At 38.6% G+C, this 17,654-nt stretch overlaps 1 protein-coding gene across 1 annotated transcript in view; it reads right to left on the reverse strand.

Moving 5' to 3' along the window:
• Positions 1 to 978: 978 nt before the first annotated feature.
• The window catches only part of LOC144638803 (transient receptor potential cation channel subfamily A member 1-like), a 34,080-nt gene continuing 17,404 nt past the window's right edge, over positions 979 to 17,654 (reverse strand). Inside the window, exons 17-30 of the mRNA XM_078498064.1 lie at positions 17,511 to 17,567; positions 16,096 to 16,167; positions 15,929 to 15,999; positions 15,232 to 15,370; positions 14,957 to 14,998; positions 13,378 to 13,458; positions 11,434 to 11,600; positions 10,823 to 10,883; positions 9,663 to 9,734; positions 7,828 to 8,001; positions 7,087 to 7,155; positions 6,544 to 6,645; positions 4,570 to 4,694; positions 979 to 2,378 (exon numbers count right to left, since the gene is read on the reverse strand). Of these exons, the coding sequence (XP_078354190.1) occupies positions 2,249 to 2,378; positions 4,570 to 4,694; positions 6,544 to 6,645; positions 7,087 to 7,155; positions 7,828 to 8,001; positions 9,663 to 9,734; positions 10,823 to 10,883; positions 11,434 to 11,600; positions 13,378 to 13,458; positions 14,957 to 14,998; positions 15,232 to 15,370; positions 15,929 to 15,999; positions 16,096 to 16,167; positions 17,511 to 17,567 (1,362 nt within the window). The 3' untranslated portion in view covers positions 979 to 2,248. The remainder of the gene's footprint in view (positions 2,379 to 4,569; positions 4,695 to 6,543; positions 6,646 to 7,086; positions 7,156 to 7,827; positions 8,002 to 9,662; positions 9,735 to 10,822; positions 10,884 to 11,433; positions 11,601 to 13,377; positions 13,459 to 14,956; positions 14,999 to 15,231; positions 15,371 to 15,928; positions 16,000 to 16,095; positions 16,168 to 17,510; positions 17,568 to 17,654) is intronic.

Consider the following 17,654-nt stretch of genomic DNA (forward strand, 5'->3'; position numbering starts at 1 on the left):
GCGCCAGTACTTCACGCGGTCATGGGTCGGTTTGGGGATTGGGGGGGGGGGGGATGGTGGGAGTGAGGGGAGGGGAACGCGCGTACTCTTCGGGATGGATGCGGGTTGAAAAAGTGACTACCTGCGGAGGAGCGATTGATCGATGTGTTTCACTTTTCCTCCCAATTAATTTGGTGCTAAATTTAGGTCGGTACTCTGTAGCTCATTAATCAATTCATGGCTTCATATTTGCGCTAAAATGGTGATTTGCATACGTGATAGTGATTTCATTAAAACAATAGGTTTCACCTAGTTTTTACTTAAGCCTAAAAAACTCTTCCGAAAGGAGAATTTGCCAGAAATATGTGTATGCGTACCCTCTCTAACGCGATAGTTCGTCATCCAATTTCTATTGTTTAAATATTAATGGTTGATATTTCGCTTAAATGGGGATTCTCCAAAAACCAATTCGTCTAATATTTGCGTTAATATTAAAACAATAGGGGTCCTCAGCTTGAAAATGGGAAGTTCGGGCGAGGTGGTCATTAACCAAAATCCATCTTTTGTATGATTCATAGTTAAATATTTTTGCGAAAATGGGAGTTTGTCTGGCAATTGTGCACGTGTTAGTAGGTGAGGCCACGAGTCTACAGTTTGCAAATGTCAAATCAAACCCCTTGAAGAAGGGGGGGGGGGTTTACAGAATAGGGAGGAGGGAGAAATGGCCAAAAAATTAGGGAGGAGGGAGAAATTTTGACAAAAAATAGTTAAGAGCGAGAAATTAAATTTTAGCTCAAAAAGTAGGGAGGAGGGAGAAATTGGCGCAAAAAGTAGGAAGGAGGGAGATTTATCTTCCTGTTCCTCCCCCTCCTTGAATATGGATCGAAAGAAGAGGTGGCGGTAGTAGGGTGGGGCACTCGCTAATGCCCCCTCCCCTCCCCAGTCAGTTAACTGTGCTTTAAAAAGACCCTGGTTTATAAGGATGACAGAAACTCCCAATTTGGAAGAGAAAAGCAAACTATATTTATTCAAGAACACTTCTATATCTAATCTTGTTATATTTATTTTAAACTTTAAAGTGGTTGGCTGTTGTAATACACGGACAAACAACAATAAGCTACCTGTGGTTACATTGCGGGTTTATGCTAATATTGTAATAAATAAAAGTTTTAAAAGGAGAAATGCTATTAACTAAAGCAACTAAAATTATCGAAAAGCTCAATACGCCCAAATTATGTACAGATTGAAAAAAAAAGCTGAATACGAAGAAGGAAGCAAATTATTCAAAAAGCTCAATAACAGTAAAATAGCGTGGGTTTAATCTGTTTTTTTTTTTTTTTCCCTAGGGCCAATCGATCTCCAAAAGTATTCACCTATAATAGTAAAAATCTTATACATGTATGCTGCATGTACAAACCATAAACATATTTTTATCTTAGTAGCTATCACGTGCTAATTATGACGTCATATCATACCACAATGACGTCATACACTTAAAAAGGTGTGCGTCATGGATTATAAATGATACAAAACGTCCAAAATTAAAAAGCCAATTGAAGCTGTAAAATGCAATTGCAACACTTTAAAAGCTACGAAATTACGATAAATAAAGCTTTAAAGGAGCTTTGATATGGTATCTCAAATTGAAGGAAACCTCAAAATAGAAGTTTTCTAATGTAGAAAAACACCATCGGAGTAAAAAGAACACAAAAATAGACAAGACAGATCACGAATGACAAACTTGACAAATATCGATTCGTACGTTGTAGCTCCTTTAAAATCGTAAGGTCAAGTTACTAAAACATTGACAGAGCAAAATGATTCCTGATGCTGTTTAACCTAAGTCAAGAAGGTTGATCTTGGTTGCTTGAATGTTATTTAAGAATAGTCTGAGATTGGCAACAATGTGTGCCCTTCTTCCAGGCTAAATTACATGTAGGCTAAGGATATTGACAATGGAAAAGGGACTTAGGGCAGATTTCAATTTAGTGTCGTAAAACCAGAGCGAAATTTATCACTTCAGCCAATCACAAAGGACACAGATAATCCAGTTAACCAATCAAAACTTGGAGCAAATACAAGTAGCCGGCGTGAAGCGCGGGAAAATGTGCGCGAGTGAATCACGTTTGGTTTTGGTTTGGGCTCTGATTGGCTATGAAAGTTGCTAGATTTTAAAACCAATCACTGAGCGTAGCAATGCAAAACCAAAGCAAACGCGAATTACGTTTGACACTCAAGTGAAATAATCGCTCTAATAAGCTGACTAAAACTAGTAAGGAGGCATCCGTCTTGAGATTTTTCGCTGTGGCTGACGAGGTTCCTCCTGTCGTTCATTCTGTTTCGTAATGGATTTGAGAAGTTTGGATTGCTCTCCTAACAGTTCGTATATCCCTTTGATTCTGCAATACAAAACGAAATAAAATTTAAGTTATTCTTTGTAACTTTTAGCCAGGTATATTCTCAAACTGAATTTCCCGTTTCATATCTCTTGTTTATCATAGGTATTATTATAAACTAGGCATGGCATATTGCAATTTTTGAGTTTTGATTGGCTTACAGGCCATGGCAGTATGAGCTTATAATACCATGGACCACAAAATAACATGGTAGGTATACGCGTCAGTGAGAACAGCCAGGGAGCTCAAATATTGCAATTGCATGAGATCGTTATAGCCAACTCATATCCAACATACGCTCATAGAATAATTGGGGACGTTTTATTTTAGTTGTCCATTCGTTTAACCTTTAATTTGTCACGTTTTAACCATTTACTAATACACAAATGTGGTATTGTTTGAGCGAGATATGGACGAAGCTCAAATAATACTACTGAAACGTCATTAATTGTTTAGGATGCGAAAGGAAACAGCAAGGTGCCTGGGCTTTTACAGTTGCGCTTGAACCAAATTTGTTAAAGACGAGACTGTAGTGAAGGCCGAAAGATGACTGATCATTAATTAGTAATCTACTTTGCCAAAGATGACGTTGAGTAATTATAGTAAATAAACCCCTTCGGGTGGCTGGTATATCTATGGGTAGAGAATGTTGTGAGTGTTTTGTTGACAGATACAAGCACGCGCTGGCCGCACAATGAACGAGCGGACAGACTCTAACCCTTTTAATATACAATCTGAGTATACTGCACTGAAGCGATCATCGACCTAGAGTGATTTCACTTAACCCGTGAAATAGTTATTACACTTTTAGATACTATTAGACACTAATTCCATTGTTTTCTTTTGTTTATTTTTGACTATTACACACAAACTGGTAGATATTGTTTCACGGGTTAAATGAAATCACTCTAACGAACTTCAAACAATATTAAATGTTTAAAAACAAGAAGTGTAATAGTACTTGTAAAATTCATTAACTATTCATGAGGGTGCCAACCAATCCCAGCACTGTATTCAGATCACATGTACACAACTGTAAACCCCAATACAAATCAAACAATAGAATTAACTTTTGATACAGACTCCTGCTCAGCTAATTAGTATTCATTAACTTTTGATACAGATCTCTACTGATGCGCATAACAAAACTTCGCATTCAATTTATTGTTTTCATTTCACAAGTAGAATAAAATATTCGCGTCCGATCTGTAAGTGCGTTTACAATGGCTCGCCTATCGGCTCGCCATTGTATACGCCCATACAGATCTCCCGCTCATATTTTATCTACTACATAACTACACGGGATTAGATCAATAATATAAAAATCACAAATAAGCCGTACAAAAAATAAGCTTACAATGGTTCATAAAATCGTTCATCAGCTGTGGTCGTTCATAAATACGGTCAGCGAGAAGCTTGTTCAAAGCAAGTCGATGGCTTTCACAATCAAGCAACAAGCAAGTCAACCGCACACAAAAATGTGTTTATTGAGCTGCAGTTTCGATGCAGTTTACCTTTGAATATAAAAGCGCTTCAAGTTGTTATCCTCTTCGATTTTGTTTGGTATTGGATCGTTGATTATTTGAGGATATATTTTCTTACACTTCTGCAAGCCTTGAAGCTGAAGTCACTTTCAACAATGCACGATTTTTGTGCATTATTGTCAATACTACACGAACAGTGGGCCAAAACGCGAAGCTACGAGGGTACCTGTGCTAGAGGACATTGTTTAAGACAAGGCCATCATCCTCCAATATACCAGCAAGCCAGAAAGGGGTTTCTTTATTTCATAACCCTCCGATTAATTTCTACAACACACTTAAATTTATCGCCGATAAATAGAAAAATATCTACACTCAGTGATAATCACCGCGTAACTGTGATTAAAATAAATGCAAGTTGTTTGGCTTACGTATTTTTTTAAACGTCAGTCGAGGGAACAAGTCTCAGTTGATGGCGAAATCACTTCTCCGAGAAGTGACTGAGCCCGCAGTTTTCGTCCCTGAAGTTGCTAGGCAACATGACGTATTTGTACGCGCGATTGCTTTCGGAGTACTCGTGAGCACTCGAGCTAGTTTTTTATTGGATGAAATAATTCGGAAATTCTTCGAGTGCTTCAACGAAGATTTGCCAAAACCGGGACTTATTCCCCCGACTGACATTGTGATTCGATTAAAAAAGGACAGGCTCGTACCTATTCTCCTGCTCCTCCATTCTCTCCAACAGTGGTTGAAATTCAGGGGGGAGCTCTGGGGGAGTCTCAACTTTCTCCTCTTCCTCCTCTACAGGTCGGCTAAAGCCCAAAAGCTGCTCATAGAACTAATATAGAGAATAAAATCACAGAATTAAAACATTATCTTCGGTTATTTCAATGCTGTATTTAGGGCTAAAACGAAAATTTAGTAGAATAAAGCCCTTACCAAACGGCAACGCAAGTAGATGCAAGTTGAAAATTTGCGTCCACTTGCGTCTCCGTTTGGCCAGAACTTGCGTGCACTTGCGCTGACTTGCGTACACTTGCGTTGACTTGCATTCACTTTGGTCGAGATCAAATTTGCACTTAAGTTAACGCAATTTTTTCACCGTTTGGCCACCCATCGCAAGTCAACGTATTTTTGCGGTTTACTTCAAATAATAAATTGCACCTCGTAGCATTTTAAATGACTTTTTTTGCAAACTTGCGTGCACTTGTGACTAAGTTTGCGTGTCCGTTTGGCCACCCAACGCAAGTCTGTACGCAAGTTGAACTTGCGACTACTTGCGTTCACTTGCATTACCGTTTGACCAGGGCTTAATACAAGTTTTATAATGTAAATGCTTGGATTTGATTGGCTATACTATCGTACATTTTTTTACGCGACCGCAAATTGTTGAACAAACTGAGGGGCGCGTGTGAATCGCTGCAAGTTCAAAAGTATACGCGCATGATTTTGCTAAGGCGTAAGTTAGAGAACTAATGATTTGAAATCGTTTTTTTGAAGTCACTGGTGGGTTTTGATCCTTGTTTGTTTTTCACGCCATAAAAATATTCCTTACATTGTTTATAAAATGTAACTGGGAACACATTTTCTATTTAAGCTTATTTAGATATGTTTTCTGTTATTACCAACACTCTACAAGTGCGGATGGTTTGTCGCGATGTGACAAATGAAGTCCAATTAAACGCACCGTGGAAATAGCTATAGTCGACAAAATAAACATAAATGCATTTTTTCTGGTCATTCATGCAGCCATTAGTAGTTACATAAGCCGGGAGTCGGGAAATTGAATTTTCTATTAAATGGTGAATTTAAAAATCTATATTTTTGTGGAATTATTATTTTTGTTCATTTTAGAAAATTAACCACCCCTAGGCAAGGTCATGGCCTACCCCACGTTTTGTACCTACCCGCCTTTAACAATGACCCCTTAGAATTCACGATCCCATAATGTTATGGTTAATTAGAAACAAACTGTTGCAATTGTTTTTCTTTGATACATGTTCGTGCCAAATTGCATACAGTGACCTACTACAGTATGTCCGAGCTAAAAACCTTTCACACTTGACGCTTTCGACTCTACTGATGGTCGTATGTTGTAATGGCCTTGCTCGCCTCAGATACTTAGTTGCAGTCAGGGAATCCGACTGGTATGCGGAATTAATTAGTGTGATTTTTCTTGGGCGTAGAAGACAATTGGTATTTGCTTTGATTCAGCACTCAGCCACGCTTAGTAATCGGTTAACCCCCCTTCCCCCCGACATTTTCCCTCGCCTCAAAACAGCTACATTTATTTGCTTCGAGTTTGATTGGTTTACTAGATTGTCTGTGTACTTTGTGATTGGCCAGAGTGAGAACTTTGCTTTTGGTTTGGTGACACTTATTGAAAACTGCTCTAACGACTTTGTTTTAATAACTTACCTGCCACTCTGCATTTGGAAGTACAGTCAACTCTCTATAAATCGGACACCGTCGGGACCGGCTCTTACTGTCCGCCTTATAGAGAGGTGTCCGTCTTATAGGGAGTTTAGTTACAGTAAAATGACTGAAAAACGGCAGGGACCAACACCAGTTGTCCGTCTTAAAGAGGTGTCCGTAAGAGAGAGTTGACTGTATTCTCTGATGAAAATTCTTAAATGTTGTTGTAAAACCTTTGTAAGGATAAGATGATTTTAACTAAGTTAAAATACCTTGGATTCATCTTTGTTTGGATATTCAACATGTTTTTTAACATGAGCACGCTTAGCAATTGATTCAGGAACTGTTTCCTCCATCTCCAATACCAACTCAACCTGAAAATTAAAAAAGCATAAATTAAGTTAGAGCTATAATTAACTAATTTAATAACCTGATCATCTCGTTAGTACGAGTAACGCGACAACTATTTTCTGGGTTCGAGCGCTGGCCGGGGTCATTGTGTTCTTGGGCAAGACACTTTACTCTCATAGTTCCTCTCTCCACCCAGGTTTATAAATGGGTACCGGGGGCTAGGGATAACCCTGTGATGGACAAGAATCCCATCAGGGGGAGGGGGGTTAAAATACTAGCTAATACTCCTAGTCGCTTTAATTTATGCTACAGAAACCGGGATAAGCTCCGGCCTGTATGGGCCACTAGACTCGACGCAGACTTTACCTACCTACCATTATTTGACGGGGTTCCGCTCTATGTCGTTTAACTTTGAAAGATTTTATTACCAGGAATTATATCCATAATTGTTTTGTTATTATTACCTGCATCACATAGCGATCAATCAAGGCATTAACTTGAATCTTTTCAATATCTCCCACTGCGAGACCGACCTAAAAGTCACACAAACAAATCAAGAAAAGAAACCAGAAATTGAAACAATATTATTGAAAGAATCAGTTTTAATTACTGAATATTGATGAATCCTTCCCCCGTATTTTCGCGAAGATTGCCCAAGGCATGAGGCATTAAGTGGCAAAAGTACTATAACTCTATGGAGTTTTTATTCGAAATATAAAGGCAGTTAGCAACTGCATTCTTTTTACTAGCTTATGGAAGCAGCTAAATTTATTTTCGCAAAACATTCAGCTTGCCCCTTAGGTTTATAACAGGTGTTTTGAACGTTACGTTCAACATTCATACTAAACTATTTTGAACATTTTAAAATTTTGGGTTTATGTTGGTGTCAGAGCGGGGAAAATACTCGAGAATAAAACTATCGGGGAGGTACAAAGTATAATTTTAGAAACAGAACGGGCAATATCGATATTTTTAGGGATGATATATTTTAAAGTGAATGTCGCGTTCGTTCAGGTAGTTCTTTTAATTATAAAAAATTTATGTTATTGGGGCATTCCTTTGTCTTTTTTTAGGGGTGGGTGGGTGGGGGTAAGGAGGGAGGTATTTATCATAAGGCTTTGTTTTGTGGGCTGTTAAATCATGGTTTTATTATTTTCTACTCCCCTTGCTCGTATTCTCGGATCTTGAGTTGTGTAGCTACTCACCAACATGTTCATAAGAATGATGGGCATTCCCAGCACAAACAAAAAGAACAGTATGTTCGTCAGGGTAGCGTATTCCAGTTTGTCCCACGGCATAAAGATGTCAGAGTAGTTGAGTTCACCAAGTGTCATCACAAATACGGTCATCATGGAATACGGAAAAGTGGCGTACGACTCCTGACAGTAAAACAACAGCAATATGTAACTGACTGGTCTTAATAAATAACTATGTGGCCTAATGGTTAGCACGCTTGACGCTGGATCGAACGATCCGTGTTCGAGCAGTTTGCCCGGAGTGTTGTGACTGTTCTTAGGCAAGACACTTTGGTGCCTCTAGATCTCTCCACCCAGGTGTTTAGATGGGTAATAATGTACCATAAGGTCAACCTTACAAATTACTGGAGGGGGAGGGGGAAGGGGTAACCTTAGATGGGCTAGCACACCTCCAGGATGGTTACAGTACTCCAATTCCTTTATGTCACAAATTCTTAGGGGACAGACCATGAACGTAATGGCGATCCTGAAAATATCTAATTGCCGTAACCATTGATCAGTAGGATGCCTAAAATGCGTGCAATTCCACAATTTGTTTCGGCTCCATTTAATCCTATACCAATTGCAGAACATTTTGGAGGAAAATTGCAGAACATTTTATGAGGAAAAAAGAGGAAGTACAATGGGGGGCTGGGTAACTTTTTTCATGCGCAGAACGTACTTATATACTTTGACTTCTCTCGTGTTTATAACTTGTAATTCGAACTTGTTCTTTGAAGTGACAATGTTAGAGTTAACTTGAAAGTTGAAACGTCGTTGACTATTTCTATATTTTTCTTAACGCAGTCTTTTCTCGCAGATGCTGATCAAATCGTTCTTAGGAGTTAAGGTATCACGGAAGGAAAATTGGCGTTTTCGTTCCAAGTGAAATTGTGTGCAAACCATCAGTGGTAACCCCAATAAAGTATATATTTTCTGAAAGCTTATTGAATAAAGATTGTAATTTTCGATTTTGTTTTGATCATATAGACCATAATAAGCAACGTCAGCATTTTGTTTGCAAATATGATGTTGCGCAACTTTAGGTTTATTTGAGAACACATTAATTTACACGAGAGCCAAAACTTTTATGTGGAATTTGATCTACATATACTGGTCTAAAAAACGGTGTCTCAGATTTTTCCTTTCTTGCTCAATTATTTTTTTATAAATTTTTAAACTTTAAAATGGCATTTTAGGGCTTTTTTAGGATTAAAAATTCATACAAAAAATAATGGAGCAAGAAAAGAAAAATCTGAGACACCGTTTTTTAGACCAATATATGTAGATCAAATTCCACATAAAAGTTTTGGCTCTCATGTAAAAGTGTTCTCAAATAAACCTAAAGTTGCGCAACATCATAATTGCAAACAAAATGCTGACGTTGCTTATTATGGTCTATATGAAGTAAACAAAATCCACAATTTCAATCTTTATTCAATAAGCTTTCAGAAAATATATACTTTATTGGCGTTACCATTGATGGTTTGCACACAATTTCACTTGTAACGAAAACGCCAATTTTCATTCCGTGATACCTTAAGTGTAAAGCTATCACCTTCAATAGCATAGTAAGTAAGTAAGTAGGACTTTATTTAACGAGGGTGACACCTGACAGTAATCAAACTGATAAACTTGTGGCCCTCACAAAAATATAACAATAACGGAAATATAACAATGTTAAAAACTTTAAAAATAGATTGAGATAAAACTATGTACAACATTAAATACAATAAGACAATTAAGAATTAAAATTACATGAATGATTGCGTATGGACTTGGACTAATTATGGACTAAGTCTCACCGTTTCCTCATCTAAGAGCAGATAAAAAGTGCTGCTAAATGCCATGACGAACATGAAAAATAGCAACAGGACCTGTGAAAAGAAATAATTTTAATTTCGTGTCATCGTCAAAATAACTGAGGAGAATATGCTGCCTTTGCAATAACAACTGCAAATGGTTAGATATTCTAGTCTTCTCGGATAAGGACGATAAACCGTAGGCCCCGTCTCTTGCATCTTCAGTGTTATGGTCAGCAGGGAACGTTAAAGAACCCACACACTTATCGTAAAGAGTAGGGCATGGAGTTCCCGGTGTTGTGGTCTGGTCTTTGCCCGTTGTATTGTGCTTACTGTGAAATGCTCGGAGATATTAGCTGTATAACAAATCCGAGGGTAAACAAAGTGATGATGATGATGATGATGATGATGATCGTACAGAGAAGGAAACATTGAGGAGAGGAGGAGAAGAGGAACACAAATATTGTGGTTTTCTCGCTGACAGAGCTTGCAAAAGAAGCAAGCAATGAGAAACGAAAGGGCTGTGGGGACGAGAATGGTTTGGTCATTTGATCCAGTTTCTGTACCGGTACAAACGTACAAAAACGGTACGGTACCGCGATGCAACAGAGTCAACAGATTCTCAATCTTCTTAGCACTTTTTTCAATCTGTATGTTTTTTCTTTCGATATAGGTATAGAAAAATATTTAGCAAGGGTCTTGCTCCTGTGGAAGAGAAATGCCATTATTTTGTGTGAAAGAGCTTATTTTGTAAAAGAAATCAATTGGACATAGAGGGGCCATCCTATGGAATGCTGTTTCGTCGTATAATACGTAACCCAATTTTCGGTTTTCTATCGAAAAGTGAAAAATGATTATTATATAATTGGAGCTTAATTTCAATGCTCAGTCAATTCAGTCGCTCCCCAGATATTACAATGACTTTAAATGTTACTGATTGTTATGTAATTGTTTATTTTTAGAGCATTTGCGACCCAATTAAGTATAATTATAAGTATTTAGTATTAATTTAGAAATATATTAGTTTATAAGTATTTAGTAATATTAAGTTTAATACACGACCCCACAAGCATTGTGCTTAAAACCCCTATCGTGTTTAAATAAAGGTTATGATGATGATGAGAGCTTTAATTTAAAAGGCTAAAAAATTAGACAGTACACACCTTAAACAGTGTAGCAAACATCGTCGTCAACATGATGATATATTGGCCATACGATGAAAACCTGTCAGAAAGAAATAAGGATGCCATGTTATAATTATTCGGCACGAGTATTTGGCACTTCGTTCCTTACAATATAGACATACAATCAATTCCGACTTCACTGACCTCCAAACTCGAGCCAAAGTTGTTCCCATTGGTTTGGATTTACTATACAGTCAACAATGCAATTTTACCCTAGATTTCTTAAACCAATTTTCGTTTCCCACTGTAATAAAGCCATTAGCTAGGATACAGTGAAGTATCTCTGAAGTGGTTTTTTTTAACAAATACCGTTTCTGAAAATCGATTGGCCCGCGATCTTCATAATAACGTTTTTTAGTAACATTAGAAGTGACATCTTTTGTAGTAGATGTGTTATTTTCTATCTTAATAATAAGAATGGGGAATAAATAGTTACTTTAAGCAGGATTTACCAAACTGGTACCTTCTTAAATGACTGCAAAATCGTGCTTTTTAAAGTTTCTAAAATTAGAGTAAAATATATCGCTAGCTCGTGGACAATGCCTACTTGTTTCTCCTAGTTCATGCGCTCTTTAAACATCTAAATTTACCTTCTGAGAAACAGAATGAGGTTGACCCATCCAAAAAACAAGGCCAGCGATCCAATTTCCTGCTTTAATCCCAGTTTACAGTCACATGGCGGGAGAATGTAGAATAGTGCCATGCCAAACCCTGCCCAGTCCAGATAGTTAGTAAACGAAAGAAGGTATTTCAGTCTCTGCAACAGAACACAATTGTTAGTTTATAACTTCTCTGTTCTTCGCGAAAACGCGCGCATTTATTAGTCACTGATCTAATAATGAAGCTTTTTCCCGCTAAATGTCTATGATTGGGCAGCATTTCAAAAAATGTGACGTCATAGGGTAACAGAACACTGTTCCAGGCAGCCGTAACAATTGAACAGTTGAAACAACTTTTAACTAGCTATAGCCTGCGTGGCCAGCGTTCAAAGCTAACTTTGAACTAGAGCAGTTTTCAATTGAGTGTCGTAAAACCGAAACCAAAGGACCCAAAGTAATTACTCTGGCCAATCACAAAGGACACAGACAATTCAGTGAACCAATCAAAACTGGAAGCAAACACATGTAGCTGGCACGAAGCGCGGGAAAACGTGCGCAAGCGAGTCACGATTGGTTTTGGTTTTATTCCTGATTGGCTGAAAAAGTGGCAAGAGATTTTTAAGCCAATCATTAAGCGAAGTAATGCAAAACCAAAGCAAACGCAATTTACTTTCGACACTCAAGGGAAAACCGTTCTATTTAGTAAGTAAGAAAAAGGTTAAAAATGTTTCTATCTTAGCATATCTACAATCTAATTAAAATTTTTACACGAAAGCAGTCTGTGTGCACTTTTTAACAAGCTCCCAGCATCCCAGAGAAAAGAGTCTAATGATCCGGCCTCGCCGGCAAAACGAGAAAAGTGAGAATACGTTTCCGGAAACATGTTTAGATAATTGTTTCTTTGATTTGCCATGTTTCCATGCCGCGTGGAATCACAGAAAGTTTCTGCACGACAGTAGAATTAAATTTTGCTTCCTGGAGACAAAAATTGACGCTGTTCACAATACTTCCCGTGTGGAAAAACTGGGAAAACATTAGCCTACGAGCAGGCTCACCTTGGGGCACGCGCGAATATACCTTGGGCCACGCGCGACTGGCGAGCGAAGCGATACGGTGGGGAGGAGACTGGTGGAGAGAAGGCTTCGCCGCTCCCGTGTCGACGCTCTCGCACGTGCCCCTAGTCCAGTCCCTGAACTCTCTCTTCCACTCGCCCTTTAGTAGGGGTTGAAGAGCGCGAAGAGAGAGTCCAGGATAACTTGCATGCGCATGCTCAGAACGAACCAATCAGAAGTGAGGAGTGTGGCGTCACTTGCTTGGGACGCGCGCGCTAGGTTAAAACTGGCTCACTCAAATGACGAATTCAACTACGCGACCGAGCGCGCGAATAAATGCAAGAAAAAACTGTGTTCAATTGCATCCAAAACCAATTCAATAAACAGCTACAAAATACTAGGAATAGTTGACGGATAGAGAGTTTTGTTTTGGCCGTTAGCCTTTAGCAGACACTGATGGAAAAGCTAGGCTTTTTAAAGTTATTCTGGTGACCCTGCTTTAGTACACGGTCGCGTAGTTGAATTCGTCATCTGTGCGCGCGCTTTTTCAAAAGGGCTGCCAAATATGGTTTTTCCCCCAATTTTTGGGGGGAAAACTGGCGCATGCGCATGCAAGTTATCCTGGACTCTCTCTTCGCGCGCCTGGGTTCAGCCCCTATTAAAGCCGCGCGGAAGAAAGAGTTCAGGGACTGGACTAACGTACCCCAAGGTGAGCCTGCTCGCAGGCTAGGAAAACACTGAGGAAGCATGCGCGCGCTATGCTTCTGGGAACATGTTTACTCTTTTTGCCTGGCCTTTAGTTTCGTCTACTTTATGGTTCATAGTAAGTAATTCTAGTCGCAGTCAAAATGGTTTTCTACTCAGTAAAAAAAAAAACACCAACCTGTTTTTTGAACTGAAGCAATTCCTTTATCACGTGAAACATCGTGATTATCAAGACTAGAAATTGAACAGTCAGAATGCCCTGTAAAAGACACAACATATTTATCAGACTGTGAATAACTGACCAGATTGTATTTATGTCTAGTGAAGCCAATTTGTAATTGCTGTTGTTTCGAGACAACGAAGAATTTTGCTACTGCCACAACCACAGGTTTCCCAAGCTCAATATACGTGGTGTATGGTACAGCTTGTGTATATAGAGAATTGTATGGGAAAGTCACTGATGGTATAAAAAATGTGTAAATAACTATTGAAATAAAGTTTTTCTTTTTCGAGTTTGTCGTTTTCTTATCTCTTGCGCCGATTTTGAAGCCATTCTGGCGCCGTTTATTGAAGTTATTCCAAATCGTTGGTGGAGAATTCGAATACCTACACTAAACGGCGCCAGAATGGCTTCAAAATCGGCCTAAGAAACAAGAAAACGACAAATTTGAGAAAGGAAAACTTAACTTCAAATGAGATAGTTATTTATCCAATTTGTTTACCATCAGTGACTTTCCCATACAATTCTCTATATACACAAGCTGTACCATACACCACGTATATTGAGCTTGGGGAGCCTGTGCCACAACTTTTCAGTTGCTAAGTAACCATTACTCCTCTCCATAATCTTCCCAGGCATTGAAATCTAAGATGGCGAATAGAAGCTGATCTAGACGGGTAAAAATTGCCGTTATGGCGTGGAAACAGAAGCGAATTTCCAAGAAACTACACTACTGAGACCGCTATGATATAATTTTTCAATAAACTGTGCGGTTTTTTATATGATCATCAAACAATTATATAACGAGCAAAAACGTTTTTAAAAGTTATATTCTTTTCTTGACATGCGACTAGGGACAGTGCATCACCCACACACTTACAAATATTTATAGCTAATTAAAAAGAGGAATATAGACAACTGTAATAAAAACATGTGTATAGTCGAACCCGGGCCAAACGCATCACAAGGACCACCAGTGCGACCACAGGTGCGCTGGCTAGTAATTCACCAATTTTTAAAGTATATAGAGCGGTTTTCACTTGAGTGTCAAAGGTAAATTGCGTTTGCTTTGGTTTTATATTGCTACGCTTAGTGATTGGCTAAAAAATCTCGCGCCACTTTCTTAGCTAATCAGAACTAAAACCAAAACCAATCGTGACTCGCTCACGCACGTTTTCCCGCGCTTCGTGCCAGCTACATGTATTTGCTTCGAGGTTCACTGGATTGTCTGTATCCTTTGTGATTGGCCAGAGTCATTACTTTGGTTTTGGCTTTACGACACTCAATTGAAAACTGCTCTATCATGTTGCCCTTACAATCATTAAGGGCTAACCGTAAAGAAGCTAACTGAAGCGCTCTTCTAGCTAGTCTCTCACAAGGGCACTCTACTACTCGTTCCCAGTGCCTTTTGAGTTTGGATGACGCACTGTCCCTTTTCACGTGCTCGTTCACGTGATAAACAGTACATAACTAGTGGGGGAGGTGAGAGGCTTACTGTCGCAAGCATGTACGTCACACAATACATTATTTGTCTTACCGGATGATTGAATCGACACGGGACGTCAAAGAAAATGTATTCCTATCAAGATTGAGAATAATTATAAACGGTTACATTTTAGCCAAACAGTATTTGAGAGATAAGTGAAGTAGTAATCTTATGTAAATATTTAATAAGTCCCAAAAGCACTTAGAACTTCATTTATCCTCGTAAAAATATGCGTTTGTGATTATTTACTTGGTTGTCAAAAGCTAGCAGAAAATTTACAACTTGAAAAATAAAAATAATAGAAAAAGATTTCCAAAACTGGTTACCTTTCTAGGGATGGTTTCATTCAAACCACAAAGATGCCTCTCTTCAGCCCGCGCAAAGAGGGCAAGAATGGTCAGCGGAATGACAAAGAGCAGATACAGAAAAAGGTTGAGTACCAAAGATTTCCATCCAAACGTCTGCCTGAGGGAGGGAATAGAGCGGAAGCAATTAAAAAGAGCATAATACACGAACTGATAAAACACTCGACGAACTCAGAGAGAAAATTAATCATTAAAAATGCGAAACGTTTTTTATTACACTCGTTTAACAACTTATTTGAACAACACAGTCGAAAACAAATGCTATCTTCGGTTAATTTTCGTTTAAGACTTTCCACGACCGTTAGAAGTGGTTGAGGACAAATTCATCACACCTCACCCGTTGGTTTTTTGTTTGTTTTCGAACATTTTCCTCACACCCCCCCCCCCCCCCCTTTTTATTCTTTTTCGACCAATCAGAATATGGAACGAGCAGTCGTGAGCACACCGAACGTTGCCACGTGACGTTGACGTCATAAAAGCACGTGCTGTTACTTAGCAACCTGTTTTACGAAAATCCCGAGCTCTATAAATTCTTGAAGTAACGGTCAGGAATAAACTAAGAAGAGCTTGTAAATTGTCCTCTAACTATTAAATAAAAGTCATGTTGGGTTTACAACATTAACATATATTTCTTAAATTAAATCATAACTGTTCTTACCATTTTTTGTTCATAACGATATAACAAATGGGATGAGCCAGGCAATTGATTCGACGATGCTTTAACATTGTCTGTGGTAAGAATAGGTAGAAACATTAATGATAAGTGTACACTTTCTTGTCAGAATTAAATGTAAATTCAAAGTACGCATACTTGCGTGCTCGTACCTTAAGTACCATCAGAGGGTCCTCATCAGGCCTCTCATCAGTTCCTTGAATCACCGTGAAGTCATACGTTACCTAGCAACACCAGTAATAAAAGTGACAGTTACTGAACTGTCTGCCCCGGGGGCCGGGTGGGGGGGGGGGGCCTTTGGGGGGTTTTTTTTTTTTTTTAAAACCCCCCCCCCCCCCCCATGTCTGCATATGCTTCACAGAAGGTATAGGAGGCACAGTGGTCCGATGCACTGCGCACGAAATTCCCACTAAAATTGCCCTCTTTTGAAATCCAAAAACCAAAAGTCAAGACAGTCTCTTTTAAAAAATTTAAGCTTTGTTGGCCTCAGATGCAAAGAAAATTTGCTAATTGTTATTCTTCTAGGCATTTGGCTAGTAATTTAGTACACCACCGCTCTTTTTACAACGTTCTCTTTCAAAATTCTTTCAAACTTTCGCTTCAAACTCTGAAAGGTTTGAGGTGGCGAACGCTGGAAATTGCGCTTTATTTTTGTGTTTGACTGCTGTGAAAGTATCACTGGCATTTGAATTAGAATTTCAGTAAATTGTTTACTTTCCAAAGCAACCCCTCCAAAATTAACTGTGCAATTGTGCCATTATACCACTGAACACTGTCAATTTTTTTTTTTATAACAGCTGCGCAGTATTACAACCCTGTAGCTTCGTAGGTATGATCTTGTTACTAAACTGTTGGTAGGTCTAACGTGCTGATCTCGGGCTGCTGTTTTTTAACAACTCGTTCACTTTGCTGAAAATCACTCAAAAGTGGGTCCTAGTGGGATTTGACAAAATTTTTGGGTGAAATTTTTGGAAATTCTTTTTTTTTTAAAATCTTAAATTTTTTCCGTATTTTTTTTTTCAATAAAATCCCGCCCCGGGCATCAAAAAAACCCCCCGCACCCCCCCCCCCCCCCCCCCTAAAGCCCCCCCCCCAAGCAGTAAATTCCCAACAAGAATTGAACAATATAATTTGCTACTTAAAGGGGCTAGGTCACGGTATTTTAGGTAATTTTATTTATTTCGCTAAATTAGAGCTCTAAACTTTAAATTGGCAGAGCAAAAGTCTTTCTTTGGCAAAATCACGGCCACATAACAAACAAGGATGATTTTTGAGCATTGTAGATGACACTTTCATACAAATTAGATAAACTTGAAAAAAGTCGGGCCGACGTTTTTTAAGTTTACCCGAACGCAATACGTTTTAATCTTGTCGAATTTTGCCCATCGATGGCTCTTTTTGGCCTTTCTGTGTTTCTTTGGAGTTTGTCTACAGATTTAAGACGTTATTGTGATATTTCAGTTAATTTTATGAACAGATGGCCAGTGCCGAAATTGCCTAAAATTGCGTGACATAGCCCCTTTAACAAACGAGAAGAAATCTAGCTGGGCTTGGAAATAAGACTTACTTTGTAATCTTCGCTATCAGGGTTTCCCTCTTTTGTAACGCACTGATCCATAAAGCTCTAGAAATGCAAGCAAAAAAAGTACTGTTAAAAAAGGTACTGTTATAGCCTTTTAACTGGAAAGAGAAGATTGAGATGCAGGAATAT

This window comes from Oculina patagonica, chromosome 14, assembly GCF_052425735.1.
Source record: "Oculina patagonica isolate OP01 chromosome 14, crgOcupat, whole genome shotgun sequence".
NCBI lineage: Eukaryota > Metazoa > Cnidaria > Anthozoa > Scleractinia > Oculinidae > Oculina > Oculina patagonica.